The sequence below is a fragment of the Cibotium barometz genome, chromosome 24 (assembly GCF_041138505.1).
Source record: "Cibotium barometz isolate CiBa-2024 chromosome 24, ASM4113850v1, whole genome shotgun sequence".
NCBI lineage: Eukaryota > Viridiplantae > Streptophyta > Polypodiopsida > Cyatheales > Cibotiaceae > Cibotium > Cibotium barometz.
Window position 1 is genome coordinate 41303794 of NC_141069.1, and position 27401 is coordinate 41331194.

The following is a 27401-nucleotide window of genomic DNA, read 5'->3' on the forward strand; positions in this document are numbered from 1 at the left end:
CTACAAGAAATGCCATAAATGCTGTCGACTGCTGTAGAGGTGCTGTCGGCTGATCATAACAGCCCCGACTACATGCCATAAATGCTCTAAATGCCTTTATGTGCTGAATATGGCTAATGTACTGATGTTGGTACTGAAAACAGCCCCAAACATATGTTTGCGTATGCTGAAAATGCTTGAATAATGCTTAAATGTCCTGAGTAATGCTTGATGATGCCATGCCACTTGTACACCTGATGGGAGTGCACGTGACAAAGGAAGATTTGGAAGAAGTTAGTCTTTTTCATCATCCAATAAAGCAAATACACCAATCCTTGGTAGGGGTCCTTCAGAGGGTATTTGGGACCCAATGAGGTGTACCTTGTCTTTGTTCTACCTCTCTCTCTCCACCCCACTCCTAGCCCCTACACAGCAGGGAATTACTCTCGAGAGAGCAGAGACACTCAGAGCCCGTAGGAGACAGAGGACACCTTGCTTTCGGACACCACGGCTATACGAGAGAGAGATGATAGAGATCAAAGCTCAGTTTCACAGAGAGGGTACGGAGCGACTGGCTCGCTTCAGAGCAGACCCAGGCATGTTCTTCAGGGAGCTGTGGACACCCCCTTCATTGATGTATACCATTTTATACCCCCAGTATGGTACAGGATGGAGCTAGATAGGTTGCATATCATGATTGTATACTCCATGCATATAGCTTTGCATTCTCCTAGTAGTAGAGCTCCATCCTCCCCCACTCATTGTACTTATTGCACACCCAGATTCTACTTTTTAGTTCAGTACTTTTTCATTTTGTTGGGATGACAGAGGATACCCCACACAGGTACACTGATTTGTCTCATAGGCCGAGTTCGGTCTTTTGGAAGACGTTAATAAAATCTTTCTTTCTTTTTCTCTCTCTCTCTCTCTCTCTCGCACTCTTATCTCCGCTTCATTGTGCAATCATTAGGAACCAAGGTGTTGAATATTCATCATCAAAGTATAATGTCTATAAGCTTCAGCATGCTACAGTGTTATTAGAGCTTTGCCTTTTCGTAAAGAGATTGAACCAAGAAAAAAAGAGAGGTTTTTTTTTTCTGCTTGTGTGGTTGGTTCTTAGATGCCGGTTGCACTCCTATTCTAGTATGACTCTTGTCCCTCGAAGGATGGCTGGTTTGTAGCCTCCAGAAGCGCGTTATTTCTTTTGGCCAGGTATGCACAAAGATATGGAGGCATACGAAGGTGCATGTATCATTTGCCAGAAAGTCAAGTTAAAAAGGCAAAAGGCTCGTGGTTTGCGTCAGTTTTTGTCAGTTCCCTCACAACCAAGGGAAATTATTGCAATCGATTTTATCATGGATTTGTCTCGTACTTAGCAAAGGCAATGATGCTATCTGGACCATTGTTGATAGGTTTAGCAAGGAAGCACACTTCTTACCGGTCAGGAAGACCATTAAGCCTGACCATATGGTTAAGATATTTGTGGCACAAGTGTTCAAACACCATGGTATGCCTAAATCCATTGTGGGGTATAGAGATCCCAGGGCTACAAGTCTCTTTTGGAGAGCTCTATTTGATGATATGGGCACTAAGTTGACTTCTCATCAGCTTTTCACCCCCAAACAGATGGGCAAATTGAGGCTGCGAATTCAGCTGTGCTGGATTTGCTCAAATGCTATGTTGCAGATTAGAAAATAGCTTGGGAGAAGTATCTACTGTTGGTAGAGTTTGCATACAATAACACAGTGCATGCCTCCACGGAAAAGGCCCCGTTTGAGATTGTAATGATATGATAGACGAAGCCGAAGTCATAGAGCCAGAGCAGATTCTCCTTCATAGATGGAAGCATCGTTCCGGTCGAAGAATACGACAGTTCTATATGAAGTTTAAAGACCGCGGAACCCATGAAGCAGTTTGGTTGGATGAAGAGTTCTTTCAGGAGTACCCCCAGTTGTTGGCGGACTACTTGGAAGCCCTAAACTTGCCGCCAAGTTAAGCAGGAGGGAATGTCAGTGCACCTTGTGCTAGGGTACACAGTGACAGAGTGGCATGATCATCAGTGCAACATTCATACAGAAGTAGAACCTTTTTAAGGATTATTTTTCGTACGCTGTGACCCCATTGTGAGCCCTCAGTCTAGGGATAGTCAGGCACGAGCTACGTAGGTCAGTCTCTGTGCTTTAGAGGCTAGTCAGTCTCTGAGCTTTAGAGGTTAGTCAGATGTCAGTTCTCTTAACCCACTTGGAGAAAGCATCATTAAGAAGCATGTAGTTGTCAACCTTAGCATTAGATGCATGTAGGCATGTTTAGGTTCATTACACATAGAAGGGGGCCAGCCCTAAGGCCATCCCCAAGGCAGCCCAACTTGGGCTAGCCTTGCAAAGGGCAACCATGCCCTTGACAAGTAGTCGGCCAAGCCCCTTGGTGGCTTATGTGGCTAGTCGGCTAGCAGCCAACCAGGATACAGCCCGACCAGCATTATGGGCAGCCGACTGGAAGGTACAGCAGCCGACTGGGCCTTTTTGCAGTCTTGGGCTTTTTGCATTACCCGACCAAGCATTAAATGCTACCTACTGGCATTATCCAGTTGTGGGAAACATTTACAGCAGCCGATTGATCATTAAACTTAGTTGTGGGAAAATTTATCAGGTCGACAGCCCCTATAGGCAGCTGACTGCAGCCAGGAGGTGGTATAAAATCATGACCTCAGTCCCACATCATTTATTCAGGGATTCAGCAAAGTACAGAAAGTTTGCAGCATCCAGTCGACTCCTGGCTAAGTAAGGAAGCTCCTCTTCACAGTCATCCAGCATATGTGCAGTCCTACAGCTATCTGCACTTGCATTAGTGGCCATAAGAGTCTTCAGGAGAGCCTCAGACTAGGTGGATACTCAGCCGATGTACGGTCTTCCTCATCCTTGCTTTGGGCATTCATATCACTTGTACTTAGCATTGTACTGCATTTCTCCAAAGAATAATATAAGCAAATACTCCTGCTTGAAGAGGGGGGGGGGAGCGGCTTTAGTGAGTATTGGGACCCAATATTGTGTCGTCTTTTGCATTCTCATTCTCTCCTCTCTCTCTACTCTCTAAAGTTGATGCTAAAGATTCTCACCACATAAAGGTATAAAGAAGGCCTTGTTGTGCGTTATCACAATTATGCTTAGTGCATGTAACAGAGAATGATTGGGTATTGCTGAAATTTGAGAAAGCAAGACTCTGTAAGAGGCTAGGAAAGGAGGGAGCATGCCCTAAGCTCTCTATCAAGTATTACAGACCTTTTAAGGTGATCAAGTAGATCAATGAAGTTACTTTCCAGCTTGCATTGCTTGATCATTGGAGGATTCCCAATGCCTTTCATGTGAGTCTAGAGCCAGAAGTGCTTGTCACAGAAGAGCCGCCAGAGGTTGATGAGCTAGAGGAAGTTCTTCAACCTGAATAGATTGTGTTTCACAGGGAGAGAAAGCTACTCGCCGGTAAGCTTTCTGGGAGATACCTTGTAAAGTTCAAGAACTATTTGCCTATAGACGCAAAATGGGTTGATGAAGACTACGTCAAAGATTACCCACAGCTTCTTCAGGCGTATCTAGAGGCTTTTTAGTTGAGGTCTTCTGTTTAGAAGCCCACCCGGGGGGGGGATGTCACCATTTGGCGGCCCAAGTGGTATGCCCCTATTTCATGCCAAGGTATGGGGGGCCAGGGAGCTTCATGTCGCTCGTATTGAGGCCAAGACTCACGTCACCTATAGGAGGCTAGGCCTTGTGTCACCCATAGTGTGGCTAAGACGTGGAAGTTCCAAGGTTGTTAGAGGCGTTCGGTACGAGGCGGGTATGGTATGCGCCTTGAAAGACTCGTATTTTTTAGCGACGTTAGAGGCGTCTGTTTTATATATATATATATATATATATGTATACATATATATATGTATACATATGTATACATGTATACATGTATACATATATGTATACATGAAATGTATACATGTATACATATATGTATACATGTATACATATATGTATAGATGTATACATATATATATGTATATATATGTATACATGTATACATATATGTATACATGTATACATATATGTATAGATGTATACATATATATATGTATATATATGTATACATGTATACATATATATATGTATATATATGTATACATGTATACATATATATATGTATGTATACATATATATATGTATACATGTATACATATATATATGTATATATATATGTATACATATATACATGTATACATATATATGTATATATATATGTATACATATATACATGTATACATATATATATGTATACATACATATATATATGTATACATGTATACATATATATACATATATATATGTATACATGTATACATATATATATGTATACATACATATAGATATGTATACATGTATACATATATATATATATATATATGTATGTATACATATATATATGTATACATGTATATATGTATACATATATATATACATATATATGTATACATGTATATATGTATACATATATATATACATGTATACATATATATATATATATATATATATATGTGTGTGTGTGTGTGTGTGTGTGTGTGTGTGTGTGTGTGTGTGTGTGTAGTGAAAGTTGAGAGAGAGAGAGAGAGAGAGAGAGAGACTAGAGTGTGTATGTATGAGCCTTGAGGGAGGGAGAGAGAGGGTGTGTATGAGAGGGAGAGAGAGTGTGTGTGTGAAAGAAAGAAAGTTGTATTAAACGTATGCAAAAGGCCAAAATGACCTATGAGACCAAAATAGTCCATCATCATCATCATCTGGATACATCATCAAGATTCAAGGGTACAAAGTAAAATGAAATGAACTGAAATGAACCGGTAGAGTATAGAGAGAGCTCCAAAAGTGGGTATAAAAAACATTATCATCGTAGTGTGTTTGAAGTTTGAAGTTTGAACTTTGGGTCTTGAGAAAGGCTAAAGGGAGGGAGGGAGAGAATGAGGGAGAGAGAGAGTGTGTGTGAGAGGGGCTGCCTTGGGCCCTTAAAGCCCTCGTCTAAAGACTCAAACTAGCGGGTTTTTTTTTTTTTTTGGGGGGGGGGGGGTGGACGCCTCGATCAGGCAGTCGTACGCCTCGAAAGCCTTGTACGCCTCGAAAGCCTCTAACCGTTAGAGGCGCGCCTCGTAACAATTATGCGTGAAACCCACTATCAGGGATCTCCATTTAGGCTTGTCATTGAGCTAGTTTCATGTTCAGGAAGACCTTCTATTCATAGGTTCTAGGAACGGGAGATATATCCATTGCATAATGCACGTGCATACATCTCTGCTTGCTTGAAACTGATTTGCGTGACTTGTTTCGGTGCGACTGCTTGTGATGACATGTCCAGTTTATGGGCAAGGGACGCCCACCCGTGAACTTTGCGAATGCCCTTGTCACATGCACTTTGCACTGTAATGCATGGTGACAAGATGGCTCATCATCATCAGTGCAACATTGTACATTATTAGTACCTTTTAGGATGATATTTGTTGTACGCCATGACTCCATTGTAATCCTCAGTCCAAGATAAGTCGTGCACGAGCTATGTAGGTCATTCTCAGCCTTAGACAGTGAGTTAGTCAGTCCAAGTCCCTTAACCCACTTGAAGAGATGCATTCATGCATGTAGAGTCAGTAGAAGCCTTAGGGTTTGCATTAGAAAGCACTCTGCATAATGCATAGCATTCATCCACTGCATTTAGACCATTGTAGAAGCCTTTAGATAACATCTAGCATTCATTAGAATTTATCCAGTATTATTCCCATAATTTACAACATTTATTGGGCATTTTTACGTCATTTATCTATTTTATTCAGGATAGATGCAGTTGGCCAGCTCTGTAGCCAGCCGACCAGTATCATTTGTCCATATAAATAGCTGAGCATATCATCCATTCATCATTCATATCATAATCAGCCTTGAAGAACTCAAACACTTGGAGCCTTCAGCACAAGGAGCATGAGCGATTGCAGAATTCAGCACATCAGCCTTCAGTGTTTTCCTCATCACCATATAGGAGCATCAACGCTTGAGCAATTCAGCCTTCCGTCAGTAAAACGCAGCATCTACAGCATTCAGCCTACAGAACCCCTTGCGTTTTCAGCATTCATACAGTTTTCAGCATCCTCATATGCATCATTTTGCTACAACCACTTGGTGAAGGTAAAACTCAGCATTCATACTCATTTTCAGCATTCATACATAGTCTAGAACAGTCCCAATCAGCCCCTTCTCTCAGCCTCAGATTTGCAGCCTTCCTACATCCATTGGGAAGAGTCGACTAGCTTCTCTCCCTTGCTCTCTATCTGCAAGTCGATTAGCTTCAATGTGCTCTCTGCTACCTACCGTACAGTGTGCCTGCTGAACTTCTCGTACCACTGCACCAGTAATACCCGACTCTATACCTGCTGCTGTAGCCACAGATGTACCTGCCTGTGTAGCTGCTGTACCTGCTGAAACCCTAACTTTACCTGCAAGTACAGGCTGAAACCCTAACTGTACCTGAAAGTACAGGCTGAATCATAATTGTACTTGCAAGTACAAGCTGAAACCCTAACTGTACCTGCAATTACATGCTGAAAACCCTAGTGTACCTGCAAGTACTTGCTGAATATCACCCTACATCTACAGTACTAGATGTATGTGCTTTGAACTGGCACCAAGTGTACCTATTTGAGTACTTGCTATTGACATCACGTACCAATACGTGTTCGTTTACTCGTACCTGTTTGTGTACTCGTACTAGGGAGGCTTGAGCCACAGTCTCTGTGAGGGTGTGAGCTAGGCTCTAGTACGAGAGCGCCTATTTGTGCGTGGTCTCGGAATGACTGTTTCGCGTTCACTGCCCTCCAGGTGTATGAGGCTGGTGGCCACGTTATGTTGACTTTTTTGGACGAGTCCAACATTGACTACTTCCCTGACAAATACTTTTTTTGGGTAGTATGCTTTCATAATGCACTTAAATGGATTATTTGGCTTGAGGCCCTCGGAACTTGGTACAAATTAAAATACTTCAATAAAATACTTAGTATTGAGGGGGGGCCTGGTGAGTCGGCCTGTTCGCAGCCCCAGTAGTGGTGTCGTTGTGCAGTTCTACTTTCAGCTTTGTTATTTGCTTTAATGCCGTGTCCATTGCTTAAGTGTTGACGTGCTGTCTATTTCACAAGACAGTATTCAGGAATGTTCACACCTAGCAGGGTGTATTAAATTATGCATGATGGAGTTGATGTTTTGAAGCTTTGTGAGTAGACTCTCATTGAGTCAAGATCACACTCAAGTTTGTTGATAAGTTTTAAAAAAAACTTGAACTTTCCATTTGTATATATAGGTCCTGCTAATTTCCTCTTTTTTTTTTTAGCAATGTAAAGAGCATCTTAATGACTAGTTATGTGCGGGGCTAAAATTGTTACCTACTTGGGACACATAATTTTTTTCTTTTGTGAGATCTTCACGATTCACAATGTACAAGGGCTAAGATTGCTGCCTGCTGAGCATCTTCACGACTCACTAAGTCTAAGGGACTTAGAGAGCTACTTGCTCATGACACAGGTTATTGGTGAAACCAGTGGATCCATGTTAGGTCGTGATTTGGAGGCGTTAATCGATAGAGCTAGAGGTTTCAAGAAGGAATACGGTGATTCATTCATATCAGTTGAGCATTTGGTTCTTGCCTTTGTGCAAGACAAGCGTTTTGGTCAGCAGTTGTTCAAAGATTTTCAGATCAGCCAAAAAGCCCTTGCTTCAGCTGTACAGGCGATTGGAGGGACTCAGAAGGTCATAGATCAAGGTATGCCATTTTTAATCCAGGGCTTGCTGTACACATTCGAGTTCCAAGTATTTGTTTCTTCAGTCATCATAAGGTGTTTTTTTTTCCTCTTTGCAGATCCTGAGGGAAAGTATGAAGCTTTGGAAAAGTATGGGAAGGATTTGACTGGAATGGCTAGGCAAGGCAAGTTAGGTCTGGTTATTGGGAGAGATGATGAGATTCGGCGGTGTATTCAGATCCTTTCAAGAAGGACAAAGAACAATCCAGTTCTGATAGGAGAGCCTGGAGTTGGAAAGACTGCAATCTCTGAAGGGTATGGCTTTGATGTTGAATATCCTTTAACTTGCTAGAAAAAGTACAAAGAAGATGCTAGTATGATGTATGAAAGGCATCTTGTTTTTTCGGTAGCACATCAGAATTTTAATCACTTGTTATTATTATTTTTTGCTTTTGCAGGTTGGCACAAAGAATTGTACAGGGGGATGTTCCAGAAGCATTGATGAACAGAACAGTATGAGATTCACCATGAAGCTAGTGTATTCTATTTTGTAGTTGGATCTCTTGAAAAGGGGTTGGCTAACTCTCTTTGCATGTCTGTGTATGCATCCATATTTATCTATCTATCTATATACGTCTGTATGATGTGTGGTATGTCTATATTTGTGTGTGTATGTCTATATATGTGTATGTATGGGAATATATGACTATATATGTGTATGTATGGGAATATATGTCTATAATATATATGTGTGTGTGTAAGTGTGTATTTATGTCTATATATATGTGAATGTATGGGATTATATGTTTATATGTGTATGTATGGGAATATATGTCTATATATATGAGTGTAAGAGTAAGAATGCCTATATGTACGCGCACACATGTTTGTATGTATCTCTACATAGGTATGTATGTGTATACATATGTTTGCATGTATGTCTATAATATACAGTGTGTCCATATGTATATATGGGTTTCCATTTCCAAAACGGCAGTCATTTCAGCCATTTCCTTGCCATGTCGGCCATTTCCTGATAACATCTACAGATTCCCATGCAAAAGCCCTCAGTCAATATTAGCTTCTCTTTTGTTTTTTTTCTCCTCACCAATCTCCTTTCCTGGAGTCTCCCGTCATATACCCTCCCAGTTTCTTTCATCTCCATGTGTTTCTTTGCCCCCTCTTATTCTCCTCCGCCCCCTTTAATTTTGCAACTCCCTTGCTGACATGGTGTTCCCCGTTTAAACCCCCTCAAAATTGCCATTCCGTTTCTGTTTCCGTTTAACATAACTATGGAGTATAACTATAGAGTGTGTGCATGCATGCATGCGTACATCCATTCATCCACCCACCTGTGCGTGCATACATACATGCATGCACATACATACGCACATACGTACATACATACTACATACATACACATGCACACATACATAGTACATACGTGTATGTGTGTGTGTGTGTGTGTGTGTGTGTGTGTGTGTATATATATATAGAGAGAGAGAGAGAGAGAGAGAGAGAGAGAGAGAGAGAAGAGAGATTATCTTTGCAAATTGATGGCAGCTTATATCCCTGGACATGGGATCTCTAATTGCTGGTGCAAAGTACCGTGGAGAGTTTGAGGACAGGCTGAAAGCTGTGCTTAAAGAAGTTACAGATTCAGATGCTCAAATTGTTCTTTTCATTGATGAGATACACACTGTTGTAGGGGCAGGTAAATATATACATCCATGTACTTATGATGATGTTTTAGGATGGATTCTTTTCTGATTTAAGGGGTTTATCTAATATCAGTTGTGAGGTCTTGTTGCAGGTGCAACAAATGGAGCCATGGATGCTGGGAATTTGTTGAAGTCGATGCTTGGTCGAGGGGAGTTTAGATGTATTGGAGCAACAACCCTTGATGAGTACAGAAAATACATAGAGAAAGATCCAGCATTAGAGCGATGCTTTCAACAAGTTTATGTAGACCAGCCATCGGTGGAAGAGACAGTTTCTACACTTCGAGGTTTGCGTGAGCGCTACGAGCCACACCATGGGGTTCGAATCTCAGATAATGAGGCAGCATTGCTTGCAGATCGATACATCAGTGATCGGTTTCTTCCTGACAAAGGTATTAATCAGTTTGCAGTACTACTCGCTTTTTTAAGGAAATTCCTGTTAGCTGCCGGTTTCCTTGTACTTTGAATGCAGATGAAGTATCTTTCTCAGTAAAGAAATATTTGTGAGTCTGATCTGTGAATATGTTTGGGTGTTGTGTGGAGCCATTCTATGGCTAAAGGAAAGTGTCATTGATAAGTCAGGCCTAGTAAGGTGTGTGCAATGCTACATGGCAAGCCAAGCCATTGTTTGTAGTCCATTATCCATTCTGAGTCAAAGAGAACTCATGTGTATTCTTCACTTAACAATCTGAAGGAGGAGAATATGAGTATGGGGTTTGTTTCTTTGAATTAAGATTTGTGACATTTATTCTTAAAACACTCATGTGCATTCTTCACTTATCAATTTGCCACTTGAGCAATCTTTGACAAAATATGTGCATATTCATCCCCAGCCTTTTCATGGCAGGGATCTGAATAAGTGGGCCCCTCACTGGGGGAGTATGGCGTTGGTTTCTTTGAATTCAGGTTTGTGACATTTATTCTTAAAACTTTAGATCTTCATGGCAAATGGTAGTCTAGAGTGGAATGATTGTAGCAAGTGTTGAGGAGGTAATGCTTGAGAAGCTGCTCATGTTCTCTACATGATTGCCATCATCCCTGACAAGCATGTATAGGCATCACATATGCTGGTGGGCTATATCTACCAGTTCCACTTTCAATGCACTCACCTCCTCCTTGAGTGCTGTGTTCTCTTGTTCAAGGTCCGTGACCCGTGCTTCGAGGGCCATGATGTGCCGGTGTACTTTGTTCTCCACCTCATTGAGGTTGGAATCGGATGTCTTCTTGTTCTCCGTGATTAGTGCCTTTATTGCCGTCTCGAGGGTCTCGAGTTTCTCTTGGAGACTCGGGGCCATTCCTCTAAATTACTCTGTAGCCCTTCCCACAGGTAGGGAGGAGAGAGAGAGAGAGAGAGTTATGTTGCTGCCTTGTGGGCCTGAGCCAGGGTTCGTGGGAAAAGGGAGGCGCACGCGCACAGCCTACCGGGCAGGCAGGCGTGCCAGCATAGCGCCAGCCTGGCAGCGAGGCGGAAGCGAAGTGGGCAGCAGTAGTGAACAGAGAGGGCGGCTATGCACAGAGGCGCAAAGCGAACAGGGAACCGCGAAGCGAAGCCGGGGGGGGGGGTGAAAGCGAAGCGAACAGTAAACATAACAGTGAACAGCGAAGAGAAGCGAAGCGAATGAGAGAGAGAGAGAGAGAGAGAGAGAGAGAGAGAGAGAGAGAGAGTACTCTGGCAATGGAGGACAGGACAGGCCAGCACAGCGCGAGTAGGGCAGCTCGCAGCTTGGGCGGTGGGTACGAATAGGCGGAGCACAGCGCGAACAGGCAGCGCCAAGCGCAGCACAGCAAGGGTGCGCAGTGCGAGCAGGGTAGCGTGAGAGAGAAAGAAAGAAAGATTTTATTAACGTCTTCCAAAAGACCGAACTCGGTCTATGAGACAAATCAGTGTACCTGTGTGGGGTATCCTCTGTCATCCCAACAAGATGAAAAAGTACTGAACTAAAAAGCTGAATCTGGGTGTGCAATAATTACAATGAGTGGGGGAGGGGATGGAGCTCTACTACTAGGAGAATGCAAAGCTATATGCATGGAGTATACAATCATGATATGCAACCTAGCTAGCTCCATCCTGTACCATACTGGGGGTATAAAATGGTATACATCAATGAAGGGGGTGTCCACAGCTCCCTGAAGAACATGCCTGGGTCTGCTCTGAAGCGAGCCAGTTGCTCCGCACCCTCTCTGTGAAATTGAGCTCTGATCTCTGTCATCTCTCTTTGGTATAGGCGTGGTGTCCGAAAGCCATGTGTCCTCTGTCTCCTGCGGGCTCTGAGTGTCTCTGCTCTCTGGAGAGTAATTCCCTGCTGTGTAGGGGCTGGGAGTGGGGTGGATCTTTGAAAAAATGTAGTAATCTGTGTCTGTCGTCCCCTCTCTGGAGCTGTCTGAGCGTGTAATGATGTGTCTCTGTGACACTGTATGTCTAGAATGAATCTCCCCAGTATGCGCTAGTCTGCTGCCTCAAAGATCTGGCGTAGGGAATGTGGCTCTCTGAATAAAATGGCATCTCTCTCTCTCATGGTTGTATATGCTCTGCATTTGCATACATAATGTTCCTCACTCTCCACCTCCTCTCTACACAATCTGCATACCCTCTCCTCTCGGGGGATCCGTGCTACTCTGCCAGTCTCGATCTCCAATCGATGTGATGAGACTCTAAGCTGACCAATAGCTACTCGGGAGCCGTGTGGTAAAAAGCCCTCCATGTATCTAGGCCTCTCTATAAATCCATCATCAGTGATACTCATGAAGTGATCTCTGTAGTATAGCATCTTCGGTGGAAGAGGCTGTGTAGGCGATATCCATGTCTCTCGTGTATAGAGCTGCCATAGGTCCTGTCTCAATACTCCGTTCCTCTCACTATGAGAGAGACGGATATGTGGTGCATCCTTGTCATACTGGAATGGTGGTAGATGATCCATGTCTAGGCCATGCTGTGAGAACCAATGTGTGACCTGTGCATACCATGATCCTCTGTCTCTTGCCTCAGCCAGCTGTCTAGATGCCTCAAAAGCTCTGTATGACAATCTGTCCTGTGGCCTCTCTCTGAATCTGTCTAGCAAGCATATAGTGTGGAATATGGCCTCTACCATCATAGGAGGCGCAACAAACTCTGCTCGGATAATGTCATGAGGTACTGACGGTTTGTTGCGTATCATGCGTGCCATCATGAGGGCCTGTGGTCTCTCTATCTGTATCCAACAATGGGTAGCAAGGCCTGGCGCCCATACCGCTGCTCCATACATCAGTGCCGGTGTGACTGATGTGTCAAATAGCCACCCTTCGTCCCGGGCTCTTGAAAATGCGCCTGGTGGCACTGTCTCTCTAGCCTAGCCAATGCTGCATATCCCCGTGTCAATCTAGCTGTGGCTGTTGAGCCCATGGTGAAGCGCGTGGCTGCTGCAGAGAAGGTAACCCCTAGGTACACGTATGATGTCACCACCTCCACCTGGCGTCCTGCGAGAGTGAATGTCAGCTGACTTGTGCCCTGTCTCGATGTATGAAAGACCATAACCTTGGTTTTCCCAAGGTTCACAGTAAGACCCCTCTGTGTGCAGAAATCATGGAGTTCATGTAGATGCTGCTGTAGACCTCCTGGAGACTCAGACACTATAAAAATATCATCAGCATAAAGCATAATATGTACTGAGGTACCTACTAGATCAACTCCATCTCCGCCTCCCCGTGTAATGATGTCAGCCACCTCATCAATGTATAACCCAAATAGTGTGGGGGAAAGTGGGCATCCTTGCTTCACACCAATGGTGCTACCAGTAGTCTCGGACATACCTCCTGGGCATCTGACTTGCCCAAAAACCTGCTCATATAATGCATAGATGCCCCATGTCATATCTGCTGGTATGCCAAGAGACTGCAGGCGTTGAAAGAGCCTCTCTCCTGGTACTGTGTCAAATGCCTTGCGGAAATCCACAAAGCAGCAATAGAGCTTTCTCTTCCTCACTCTGGCCTGATCAATCATACATCTCAAAGTGAATACATGGTCAGTGGTAGAGAAATCTCTCCTGAAGCTTGCCGGCCCTGATGAGCGTAAACCTGCTCGCTTAGCATATAAGCTAAGCTCTTGCTCCAACACTGCACCATAGAGTTTGGCTAGCACGTGGCCAACCATAACCGTCCTGTAGTTGCTCGGATCGAGCATATCCCCTGTTTTGTGGATCGGCACAATGGTGTGCATCGTCCACTCCGCAGGAAAACCCTCTATTAGTGCCCTGTTTAACAGGTGTGCAAGAAAAATAGCCAAAGAATCTACTGCATATATGAGATGCTCACCCTGGAGGCCCATATGATCGGCGGCCCGTCCATGCTGTAGGTGGCGGATAGCTTCCTTTACCATTGAGTGGGTAAAGAAGCTAGCTGTGGTAGGTCGAGGCTCCTGTGGTGGCTGAGGTATAGGTGGCTGCTGTGGGGTGTGGTATAGGCCCTCTGCATATGTGTGCCATGTCTGTGGGTCTGCAATGGGTGTCGGTGTCCGGGGCTCTCTGAAGTGCCGCCATGAGATAGGGCTATCTCTACTCATGAAGAAATGGAAGATCTCTAGATGGTGTATCTCTGCGAAGGCCAGCCTTTTGCGGCGAGTAAGTCTCCTCATCTCTCTCCTCGACTCCTGCTCTGTGATGGTTCCCAAGGCTCTCTGAATGCGGAGCCGTGAGTATAGGGCTCTGCACTGGTCATCATACCATCTGTTCTGGGGCATAGTCCCAAATCTCGCAGGCTCTCTTGAGTGGACACGATGTGGGAAGCTCTGTAATGCAGCCGTGTGTAGGAGTGATGCTAGCTGGGCTGTAATGGTATCCATAGGTGCGAGGGGATCCATGAGTAGGAGCCCATCCTCTACTTTGCCAGTGTATATGTCTGCCATGTCATGTGTGAAGTAGATGGTAGTGTGTGGCGTGGGTATGTGTGGGGGGCTGGTGATACTGGTGATCCGGCTAGTGAAAATGCCAAGTATGTATGATCTGCCCCAATAGGACGAGTGGGATGGAGAATGAGGTGACAAGCTGTGATGCCTCCAAAGATCCCATAACGTAGTCCACCACCGTGCCTCCGGTCCGTGTATGACCCCCATGTGGGAAGCATGTCAGCCCTCCTGATCCCGGCCATTGTAGCATCCCGTTATAAATAACGAGACGATGCCTGGCTCCCAACTCTAGTAAGTGGTCCCTATAATGTCCTCTGATGCCCGACTAGCCCTTATCTCCTATGGATCCACAGGGTGGAGGATCTCCATGTCATCATAGTCATACACCTCACCCTGTCTGCTCTGTGTGTGGGCATTGAAGTCACCCGTAAGAAATACTTTCCCTAGTGTAGAATATTGCATAATCTCCTCTGGCAGTTAAGTGGATGGCGCGGCTCCTGTCTCCTCCTCCTGTGGCATGTCCTCTGTAATGACATAGGAGGATCCTGATGGAGGAAAGTAACATAGGGCTATGTATATAACCCTGTCCTGTGAGAGCTGTAAACTGATCCACATGTATGTGGCCTCTGGATCCTGTGCTACCACTCTCAGTCTCCCCTGTAGCTCCTGTCTGAATAGAAATGCTACTCTTCTCGACCCTCTCGAGGTACCCTGGCGTGTGGTCCTCCTGTATGATGACTCCCACTGGAATCCCTCTACTCGAGGTAGCCTTCTCTCTGGGCTCTGATGTGTCTCTGTCAGAAGTATGATGTCTCTCCTCATCATAACATGCTCGAGTCGTCCAGGCTGCACCCAGAGTGAACCATTACAGTTCCATACTGCCATGTGTATCTTTGTCAGTGGCCGGGTCTGTGTCCCATAGGCCCCAAACCGCTAATCCATGGGCCGGCCATCAATGATGACCCGACCATCTCGATAGAAGGCCTTCTTGCCTTCTCTCCTCGCGTGTAAGACTCGTGGCATGCAAGCTCTCCTATGCTCTAGCTGCATCCTCGTGAGATCATCATCCAACAAAATAGGAGCTCCCTCTAAGAAAATGGGAGAGAAATGAAATGAAATGTTATATTAACGTCTTTAAAAGGCCAAAGTGACCTATGAGACCAAAGTTACAACCATATGACATCTGATACAGTATCTGGAAAAGAAAAGAAATGAAGGTAAGTATCTAGCCCTACAATACATCAGTAGGGAGCATCCGGAAGCAGCAACTAGGGAGAGTGGGAAGCTAATGCTACTAGTCAAAATGGGGTACATGGATTACATGAATACATGAATATGGGGGAGTACAAAAGTGACAGTGAGTACAACAGTATATGGCTGGAGTGGTAATCATCCTAGGAGCTCTAGCATGGGTCTTTGCCGGATGGCGTGGATATCGAGATGCCTGGTCGGACGAGCCCGATGCCTCGCAATGATGCTCTGAATCCTCCGGTGTAGGCACCGTCTCTGATGTAAGGATTTGTGAACCCTCGGGCGTCTGGATCTGCCCAACTGGATAGCTCTCTCAACTAGAGTCCCACGGGGTGCCCACAGTTGGGCTGTCGACTGTGTGTCCTCCCGGGTAGTCCCTCTAAAGAAGTCAGTAATCTGTCTCTGTGTGGACTCCCTGCTAGTCGGGCGTCTGCACCTCATAATGGACTCTCTGAGCCCGCGGATCTCCAGGAGATAAAAACCCAAGCATCGCTGATCACAATAGTCCATGACTCTAGCCAGTGGTCCAAATCCCTCTCTGAAAAGGCAATGGTAGCGCCCTCGAATCTCATAATATGCTGTGCAGCGATAGATGTAGTGCTCCTCCGTCTCTGGCTCTATCCAACAAATCTGACATATCCTGTCCCCTGGAGGTATGCCTCTAAATCTGCCTGTCTCTATCTCTAACTGATGTGAAGAGGTGCGGATCTGCCCAATGGTGCACCTCAATCTATGAGACAAATGGGTATCCATGTAGCTCGGTCTAAGTATAAAGCCATCCTCAATGGTGCGGAGAAGATGGTCTCTATAGAAAGCCATCTTCGTCCCTAACTCCTGTGAGGGCTCTAGCCATGTCCTCGTAGTGTCCAATTGAATGAGGTCCTGTCTGATGACTGCTAATCTCAGAATGTGTCAAGGTGAGAGAGGGTGCCTCGGCCCTCTATAGAGTACTGGAAGGGTGGAAGTCTGTCTAAGCTGAACCCGTGGAGCTCAAACCAGGATGCTATCTACGCATACCAACATGAAGTGTCTCCCTCCATGGCTAGCTGATGAGAGGACTATAAAGCAAGTTGTGCATACCGGTGTCGGGGAAGCTCCCAGGTGCTATGAATGGACACTGATCTGGCAAGAGCCTCGACTACGATCGGTGGTGCTCCCATCTCGGCTCGGATAATCTCATGGGGTACCGAGGCCTTAGCCCGAATCATCCTGGAGATCATGGACACAAGTGGTCTCTCCATCGATCTCCATCCATTGTATGTGCGTCCTGATCGACTGTGACGATCTAGGCTAGGCCCCCAGATCTGTACTCCATATAGCATAGCCGATGTGACCAGCGTGTCAAAAAGCCACAGCTTAGTGCGTGGCTCCTGAAACTGTACCTGTGAGCACATCCTCTCTAGACCTCCTAGTGCTGCATATCCTCTAGTCAATCTGGCCTCTGCTGCCCCCCTCATGGAAAATGTGGGCCCAGTGAACACCACTCCAAGATATGTGTATGAGTCAACATACTCCACTGTCTCCTACCCATATGTGAAAATAGGCGCTGATCTGTTAAACACCATAACCTTGGTCTTACCAAGGTTAACTGAGAGCCCACTGTCCTGTGCATAAGCAGGTAAAGTATCCAAGTGCCTCTGCATACCCTCTGGTGAGTCTGGTATAAGCACAATATCATCAGCATATAAGAGCAGAGTCCAAGTGCCAGCCAACTGGGCTCCTATGTCCCCTCGTGTCCCAATATAATCAGAGATCTCATCAATGTATAGCCCAAATAGAGTCGGAGAGAGCGGGCAGCCCTGTTTCACCCCTATAGTGGAGTGTACTGGCTGGGAGAGACCCTCTGAAGTCCGCACCTGCCCAACTACTGTCTCATAAAGTTCCATAATACCCCAAATGAGCTCACATGGAACCCCCAAGTCTTGCAGCCTGCGCATCAGTCTAGCTTTGGGCACTGTGTCAAAGGCCTTGGGGAAATCCACAAAGCCACAGTAGATCCTCCTCCCATGTGCTCTGCCCTCCTCAATGATAGCCCTGAGGGTAAAGATATGATCCAAAGTAGAGAATCTCCTCCTGAAACCGGCCTGTCTCTGAGCTCGGACCCCTTGTCTCTCTGCCCATCTGCTCAACTCATGCTCAAGAGTAGAGGCATATAGCTTGGTCAGCAAGTGACCAATCATAATGGTGCGGTAGTTAGTCGGCAGGCTCGGATCTCCAGACTTGAGTACCGGCACAATTGTGGAAGTACTCCAAGTCCTAGGAAACCCCTCACACATGGCTCTATTAAACATGAGAGCTAGCAAGTCTGCAATCATATCTCTAGCATGTATGAAATGCTCGGCTACAATGCCCTCATGATACTGTGCCCTCCCTGTATGCAATCTGTTGATGGTCCTCCTCACCATCTCTGCTGTGAAGAAGGTAGAAGTGGGTGGACAAGGCTCTGGAGGGTTCAGTAGTTGTGGCTGCTCTGGTACTGTGTAGAGGGAGGTTGCATACTCGACCCATGTATCTGGAGAGGTAATGGCCGGAGGCGGGGGGTGCACTCTAAGCAATCTCCAGGCCTTCTCTCTCCAGCCGAGCTAAGAATGCTCTCTTATTCCGCCGAATGAGGGATCGGAAGATGATGCGTGACTGTCTATATGTAGTAACACCTGTGGCCCTCTCTCTCTGTAGCCGGGCTCTGAGCTCCCTACAGTCATCATCATACCAACTATTTTGGGGCATGCTCCCAGGACGTGGTCGTACTGTGGGCTGCGTGTGTGGGAAGGCCGTTGCTGCAATTGTATGTAAAGCCTCTGTCAGGATCTGTGTGAGCTCTGCTCTAATGGCCTCTGTGGATCCTTTGCACTCATTAAGCTGTAGATCTCTGCGGTGTATACTCCATCAGTTTCTCTACAGAGAGAAAGAAAGAAAGAAAGATTTTATTAACGTCTTCCAAAAGACCGAACTCGGCCTATGAGACAAATCAGTGTACGTGTGTGGGGTATCCTCTGTCATCCCAACAAAATGAAAAAGTACTGAACTAAAAAAGCTGAATCTGGGTGTGCAATAAGTACAATGAGTGGGGGAGGTGATGGAGCTCTACTACTAGGAGAATGCAAAGCTATATGCATGGAGTATACAATCATGATATGCAACCTAGCTAGCTCCATCCTGTACCATACTGGGGGTATAGAATGGTATACATCAATGAAGGGGTTTCCACAGCTCCCTGAAGAACATGCCTGGGTCTGCTCTGAAGCGAGCCAGTTGCTCCGCACCCTCTCTGTGAAATTGAGCTTTGATCTCTGTCATCTCTCTCTGGTATACGCGTGGTGTCCGAAAGCCAGGTGTCCTCTGTCTCTTGTGGGCTCTGAGTGTCTCTGCTCTCTACAGAGTAATTCCCTGCTGCGTAGGGGCTGGGACAATGTCTGTGTAAGAAAAGTTAAAAACAACTAAACAACTAACTAAAACTGAAACAACAATGGGCCTATGAGACCAAAGTGATACAAGAATGTCCATGTGGCATATCTCATCGTGCAATGGAAATTAAAACATAAACAAAACATAAACATAGCTATCTCACTGGGGTGATACAAAACTGTCCATTGAAACTCATCATGGAAACTCAGTGGGGAGGGGGCGGGGTGGCTGGGGCCGAAGCTCTCAAGCAATTGTCCTTGTGTCTGTGGAGCTCAAGCAAGAAGAGACCTAGGCAACGCTGGTCTGGGAAGTCAATGATCTTGGAGAGTGAACGAAATCCCTTACGAAACAGATAGTGAAACCTCTCGGGGATCTCAGAGTATACTGGGCAGTAGCATGTGTAATGCTCCTCCATCTCAACCTCTGTGTGTGCATAATCGACAGACCCTCTCCTCTCTAGGCCTCCGTATGAGCTTCCCGGCTTTGAACATGCGCTCAGCTCTACTTGTCTCCACTTTGAGGCGGTGGGATGAAACCCGGAACTGGCCAATCGCAATCCGCATGGCATGAGACATGTGAACACTCAGGTCGCCTGGCTGCTTGATGAATCCATCCTCAGTGAGCATGAGGAAGTGATCTCTGTAGAAGTTCATCTTCGTTGGGTGCTCCGGAGCTGTGATCCATGTACAATGGGTGTAGAGGCTAAGAAGATCTAACCGGATAACCTAGTTGGTATCCTCGTGAGAGAGCCGGAGAAAAGGGGAGTCCAACCTATAGTGAAGGGGTGGTAGGCGGTCCATGTGGAGCCCTTATACTGAGAACCAAGTGGAAACCAATGCATACCATACTCCAGAGTTGCTCTCAAGTGCTAGCTGTCTCCAAGACTCCATGGCAAGCCTCGGGTATCTGTGGGGGTCCATGTGACTGATGCGATGGAGGTAGGTGACTGTCTGGAAGAGTGCATCCACTACCATCGAGGCTGAAGCAAACTGTGCCTGGATGATTTGGTGTGGGACTGATGGTTCACTAACTATGGATCGTACGGGAGAACATCATGACCTTGGGCCTCTCAACTCGTTGCCAATCCTCATCGGATAAATCTGGTCCCAAAAGGCTGCTCCATACATCAAGGTTGGTGTGACGAGGGTGTCAAAAAGCCAACCCTTTGTTCTGAGCTCTTGGAAATGTGCCTGGAAGCACTGCCGCTCATGTAAGCTCAAGGCTGCATGTCCCTGTGTCACTCTGGCATGTGCTGCGAGAAGCATGGTGAAGTGTGGGCCACTGAAAGTGACACCAAGGCAGACATAGGATGAGACAATCTCCATAGGATCCCCTCTATATGTGAAGCTCAATGTGGATGTGAAGGGGCGAGAAGTATTGAAGACCATTACCTTGGTTTTACCAAGGTTAACAGAGGTCCCGCTGAGTGCAAAAGTCCTGTGAGGCATCCTACTATCTTTGAAACCCCTTGGCTGAATCTGAGAGGAGGACAATGTCGTCTACATAAAGTGGTATGGGGATCAATATGCCTGCCAGTGTGGGACCAGCCCCGCCTAATCCGTCAATAAAGCTCGAGCTCTCATCAATGTAGAGGCCAAAAAGAGTGGGTGATAGAGTTTAGCCCTGTTTCACGCCAATGGTGCTGGAAATCTCTTGTGATGTACCTCTTGGGGCTCTCACTCGTCCAGTGACGGACTCATAGAGAGCGATGATGCTCCAAATCATGTCAGATTTGACTCCTATCTCTTGTAGAGAGTGTAGGAGGCGGGCTCAGGGTACAGTGTCAAAAGCTTTGCGGAAATCCACAAAGCAACAATAAATCCTCTGACGTCGTGCTCTACCCTCCTTGATGATGTGATGGAGGGTGAAAATGTGGTCAAGGGTAGAGTAGCTCCTCGGAAAGCCGCTTGTCCTCAGGCTTTGCATCCCTCTCTCTCTCTCCGTAAATGAACTCAGCTCCACCTCTAGCACCGATCCATAGAGTTTGGCCAATGTGTGGCCAATCATGATCATCGTGTAATTATTAGGATCAAGTGGATCTCCGGCTTTGAGGATGGGGGTGATGGTGTTGGTGGACCAAGAGGGTGGAAATCCTTCTCAAAGGGCTCTATTGAACATGTAGGCTAGTAGGTCGCCAAGGTATCATTGGCATGCGAGATGTACCCGGCAGTGAGTCCCTCGTGATCTTGGGCTCGCCCATTACGTAGTCTACGGATGGCCTGGAGGACCATGCCCTTTGTGAAGAAGGTGGAGGTGGTGGGGCAGGGATCTTGAAACCGATCCCGTCAAGTGGGAAGACTCCGTTGGACACCCACACGCTTAATAGCACAACTTTAAAACCACAAATTTGAAATGAACAACTTAATACAACTTGAATTTGAAATGAAATGAAATGGAAAGATGGACACCAGCACTGGGGCCGGAACGGGCCGACCCCCCCCTCAATATATGATATATTTATTGGGAGTATTTAACAAATACAATGCTCCATGGGTTCCAAGAACCAGATGATGTCCATGTACATATGAAAACAGTACCAAACAAATAGGCTCGAAGTCGAAATTCGATGTAGATGCTCGAAGTAGAACGACCACTAGCGTGGTCGAGTCTCTACGGTCCTATGCTTTCACTGGACTCCGCGGAGAGCGCCTCACTGGTGTTCCGAGACCACGCACAAACAGGCGCTCTCGTACTAACGCCTGGCTCTCCTGATCTCAGCACCTTTGGACCGAGGTTCTCCAATACAGCTTGGACAACCCGGCACTGAACGGGTGTTACCGTGGGGAATGAATCCCTTAGCAGATTTAACACACAGTACTTTATTTAAATCTGAAAATTCACTTACTCGTTGTGGATGACAGAAGGAAGTCCAATACCCATGTGTGTAGTCACTTGAGAAAGATACCGAGGTATAGTAGCATGTCGAGGGAAGTGATTGCTTGGAATAGACTATAGCCTTTTGGCTACAGGAGCCCAAACATCAACAGGAGGAACAGCAGCCACGTATGGAAGGTACAGCCGCCTGAGGAGAGGATGAGCAGCCTGCAGAAGATGGAGATGAGGCCGCTTGTTAACAAAGTTTGCAGAGTTCGGCCGCCAGTCACCTAGCTGTAAAAGCACCGCCGCGGGAGATGAGCCCACAGCCGCCTGCTGTGGTGGTGGGCAGCGCAGCCTATTTGGCTGCCCATCTGGAGTCGTGTACACACACACAGGCGCTACTGTATTGGCTGCCTGTCTGGAGGAGCACAGCCACAGCCGCCTGGCTGCTTCAGGTGGGGCAGCCGCCTGTTGAATAAGTAGAGCATGCGCAGCCTGTTTTGGCCGCCTGCAGAGTAAACACCTGCTGCAAGTACAGTCACCTGTATGGAGGGTAGTGCAGCCTGTGAGCAGTCCGTACAGAAGTGTAGAAGTGGTTTGTCGAGTACCTGAAGGAGCGAAGAGATGAAGCGCCGGTTGTCTTACGTAACAAGGTGGAAGCGGTGATCTCTACGCTTGAAGGAGAAGGTTTTTTTTATAAAAATTAAAGTGAAGTTTAACCTTAGTGTTTTCCACGCTTGCATGTGGGTGATTAGTGTGGGTAGGTGACTATGCCCACCCCCACACTCACTTAAGTGGGGCTCCCCACCTTGGCCCCTAAATGGGTGCCCAAAGGGGGTGCCCACTTTTAAATGAACGTGAACACTTAACCTTATAAAACAAAAGGTTAGAAATAAAATATTAAAAACAACATGTGCGATATACTTACCACCTGTTCACATGCACCAAAACTCGTCAGAATACAGAGCAGACTTCACGACTCACTGGCAGGCGTCCCCGCTCAGTAAGTAACACGTCAAGCAAGCAAACACAAAAATACATGTCATGCGAAAACAATTTCAAACATGCAAATCATGTGTGCATGTGCAAATAGTAACATGGACATATCTCCCGTTCATGGAACGAGTACAAAATATCTGTCGGCACAAAACTGGCACGACGTAAAACATAAAAACCTGGTCTTCCTATGGAGTAACAGTCCCATGGATAAGACGTAGTTCCAGGCACGAGTCTCCCTATGGCGTGACAATCCCATAGGCAAAACACGGCACGAATACTGGCTCTTCCATGGCGTGACAATCCCATGGGTCGAACACAGTCCAGGTCATACACGGGTGGCACCAGTCTGGCTCCCGTCCATGTTAGCAAAATACTGGCCTCTTCACATGAGACACCGGCCTGGCCTCAAGTGAACGAGACTCAAAATCTGGAGGGTCGGCCAATTGGTGACATCCCCCCGGGCTTCTAAAGAGTTGACCTCAACTGAAAAGCCTCAAGATATGCCTGCAACAACTGTGGGTAATCAATAGGCAAATAATTCTTAAACTTCACAAGGTATCTCCTGGAAAGCTTTCCTGCAGGTAGCTTTCTCTCCTTGTGAAAAACAATCTGTTCTGGCTGGAGGATCTCCTCAAGCTCTTCAATCTCTGGCGGATCTTCTGTGACAGGCTCATCAGGATCTGGCCCCACATATTTCCGAAATAGACTCACATGAAAAGCATTGTGAATCTTCTAATGACTAGGTAAAGCAAGCCGGTATGACACTTCATTGATCTTGAAAATCACCTTGAAGGGTCCATAATAGCGAGGAGAAAGCTTAGGATATGATCCTTCTCGTCCTGGCCTCTTCCGAAGCCTAGCCTTCTCAAATTTCAGCAAAACCCAATCACCTTCTTTGACTTCCATGTCCCTTCTGTGCTTGTCAGCAGCCATTTTATGCTTATCCTGAGATCTTGCAATGGCTGTCCGGACCTGACCAAAGGCAACATCCAAGTCACGAACATATTCATCAGCTGCAAAAATCTCATCCTTGGTACGAAGGATGGGTGGCAAAACCACTCTGCCATAGATAATCTCAAACGGAGCCTTTCCCGTGGAAGCATGGATTGTATTGTTGTAGGCAAACTCAACAAGTGGAAGATATTTCTCCCATGCACTCTTTTGATCTGCCACATAACACTGAATTTGCAGCCTCACTTTGGCCATCTGTTTGGGGATGATAAGCTGATGAAAACTCAAGTTTAGTACCCATATTATCAAACAAAGCCCTCCAAAAGAGGCTCGTAGTCCTGGGATCTCTATCCCCAACAATGGATTTAGGCATACCATGATGCTTGAAAATATTAGCAAGAAAAAGCTTTACCATATGATCAGCTTTGATGGTTTTCTTGACGGGCAAGAAATGAGCTTGCTTGCTAAACCTGTCCACAATGGTTCAAATAGCATCATTCCCATGTTGGGATCTCGGCAAATCCATAATAAAATCCATAGTAATGGTTTCCCAAGGTTGCGAGGGAATTGGCAATGGCTGAAGCAAACCTGGAGGTTTTTGCCTATCAAATTTCACTTTTTGGCAAGTAATACATGCACGCACATAAGCCTCAATGTCTTTACGCATGCTTGGCCAAAAGAAATATCTCTGAATCATGCGTGTAGTGGGCATAATACCTCTATGACCAGCATAAGGTGGAGCGTGACATTCGTCCATAACCTTTGGACGCAAATCCTTCACTACACATAGGCAATTATCTTTCATAAGATAACCCTCGTTGATAACATAAGAGGCATGTGAATGACCAGCCATCAAATCAGTCCATATATGGCAAAAATCAGCATCCAAATGATACAAATCTCGCATAGCAGATAGGTTGCCATGAGAGGCCATTGAGACTGCAGCAACATAAGGCCTCATGGATAGTGCATCGGTCACCACATTTTTCTTTCCTGGAGTATGCACAATCTGAAAATGAAACATGGAAAGAAAGTTTGCCATTCTCATCTGCTTCTCTGAAAGCTTTGTTTGAGATAGAAAGTATCTCAAGCTTTGATGATCTGTCTTGACGACAAATTCAGCCCCAAGAAGATAATGTTTCCATATCTTTAAGGCGTGAATTACAGCCAAGAGCTCTTTCTCATAGATATCCATATGAAGCTCAGCATCATGCAAACGACGGCTCTCGTATGCAACTGCATGTCCTTCTTGATTTAGGACAGCTCCTATGCAATCACCACAAGCATCACATTCAACCACGAATGACTTGTGCAAGTCAGGAACAATCAAAACGGGTCCACATATGATAGCATGCTTGAGCTACAAGAAAGCATCCTGTTCCTTTGAAGTCCATTTGAAAGCAGTTTTCTTCTTCGTGAGATCATGTAAAGGAGTGGCAATCATAGCAAAATGCCTTATGAAACGCCTGTAATACGAACATAATCCCAGAAAACTACGTACTTGATGTACGTTTTGTAATTCGGGCCAATTGCGAATGGTCTCTATCTTTGCAGGATCCATTGTAACTCCTCCTTTGGATACAATATGACCCAAATAATGAATTTCTGAAAGGAAGAACTCACTTTTCTTGGCATTAACGAAAAGTTTATGCTTTTGCAACTCTTCGAACACTGTGACCAAATGAGTTCTGTGTTCCTGCTCATTCTTGGAGAAAACCAAGATATCATCAAAGAAGACTCCTGTGAACTTGCGATGGGGTCGGAATATCCTATCCATCATACGATTAAAAGTAGCAGGAGCATTGGTGAGACCAAAAGGCATTACCAAAAATTCATATAATCCGAAGGCTGTCCTGAAAGCAATTTTATGGACATCTTGTGGCACCACTCGGATCTGGTGATAACCACTCTTCAAATCAAGTCTGCTAAAGCAAGCCGAACCATCAAGCTTATCCAAGATATCATCAATACGCGGAATTGGGAATCTGTTCTTGATGGTAAGCTTGTTCAAAGCTCTATAGTCCACACACATACGGAATGATCCGTCCTTCTTTTGAACAAGAAGCACAGGAGAGCAGTAAGGTGAGGAACTGGGCTGAACCAAAGCTTTCTCTAAAAGCTCGTTTACCTGCTTCATGATTTCTTCTTGTTGTGCAGCACTCACTCGGTATGCGGGTTTGTTAGGAGGAGAACTACCTGGCACAAGATCTATGCGATGATCTTCGGGCCTTTGGGGAAGTAATTCACCTGGCAATGAATGAGCAAAACAGTCGTTGAATGCATAAAGAAAATTCAGCCTATCATTAGACATAGCATCCACATTTTGATGATTTGGCACAAGGCTATCACGAACAAAAACCAAGTACGCTGAAAGACTCTTTTTCATTGCTTTGTTAATTTGGATGTGTGATACAAGTGGGATGGAATCCCCTTCTTTGCCAGCATCAATAAAATGCATGCGGCCTTTATGCATAAAAGAAATCATATTAGACTTGTAGTCTTTGTGGGGCTCAAGCCTATGGTGCCACGGCTTGCCTAACAACACATCACATCCATTCAGTGGAGCAACTAGGAAATGCTCATTATCAAGGTAGCCCTGGATATGGATACGCAACTTCCCTATCAATGGGGTAACCTGCACCTCTTTACCAATAAATGCAGCTTCGGCTTCAATCTGAGGTCCCATGTTCTCAACCTCAATACCCAATGCAGTTGCCATTTGCATAGAGATGAAGTTGTCAGTTGCACAGCCATCAAACATGAATAAGGCGGGCTGATCCTTGATTTGCCCCCAAGCCTTGCAAACCATTCGCTCTTTTGCATCATGACCTGTATTTCCTTGCACATCAGGAACCGCATGTACATTAGCCCTGGTGTGCTTGTCCTCGTGCTTTGGTTTGCGATCTAGGCATTGTTGAAACATGTGGTCTTTGCTACCACAAGAAAAGCATTTTCCATCCTTGGCATATTGCTCTCTTTGCTCCGGGGTTAAGCCGAATTTGTTCTTCCTTGGGCCCTGATCTTTAGATGTGTTATTTTCAGCTTTAGCACTCTTGTAGGTGTCCCGGAAGTTCTTTTTAGGTGGCTGTCCATCCTTTTGCTGATTTGGGACAGCCTTGTCTTTCCCCTTGGAACCTCCTTGATCCTGTTTAATCTTGAGCACCAATTGCTCCGTAGCAAGAGCAGAAGCTGTGAGTTGTTGCAAAGTATGTTTCGGGTGCAATTCAATGCCCGATCTATATGCTGGTTGCAGTCCAGAACGAAACTTCCTCTTTCTTTCATCCTCAGTGATTTGCATAAAGGTCACTTCCAGCAACACTTTCCAGAACTTGTTAACATACTGTTGCACGCTTTCATTGTCTCTTTGTTCCAGCCTGTCCCACTTTTGAGTGAGAGTTTGCTCCGCATTTGGTGGCAAAAATTGAGCATAGAATCTGTCTTTAAATTCCTTCCAAGTGGAAATGGGATCCTTGGTGATCTTTTCAGTGATCCACCAATGAGCAGCAGTGCCTTTCAAAAACATGCTAGCATGGCGTACCTTTGACTTTTCAGTAAAGTCCTCATCGCTAAAAGCAATGTCGAACTGTGCCACAAATGCTAACAC

At 45.6% G+C, this 27401-nt stretch overlaps 1 protein-coding gene across 3 annotated transcripts in view; it reads left to right on the forward strand.

Moving 5' to 3' along the window:
• LOC147625307 (uncharacterized) overlaps positions 1-27401 on the forward strand; it is a 99245-nt gene that overhangs the window by 7868 nt on the left and 63976 nt on the right. For 2 of the 3 annotated variants that reach the window (XM_086818635.1, XM_086818637.1), the window contains exons 3-7: positions 7563-7800; positions 7897-8092; positions 8236-8290; positions 9341-9491; positions 9591-9890. In XM_086818635.1, coding sequence (XP_086674761.1) covers positions 7563-7800; positions 7897-8092; positions 8236-8290; positions 9341-9491; positions 9591-9890 — 940 coding nt within the window. Of the gene's footprint in view, positions 1-7525; positions 7801-7896; positions 8093-8235; positions 8291-9340; positions 9492-9590; positions 9891-27401 lie in introns of all 3 variants that reach the window. The other variant, XM_086818636.1, reaches the window with a different exon arrangement.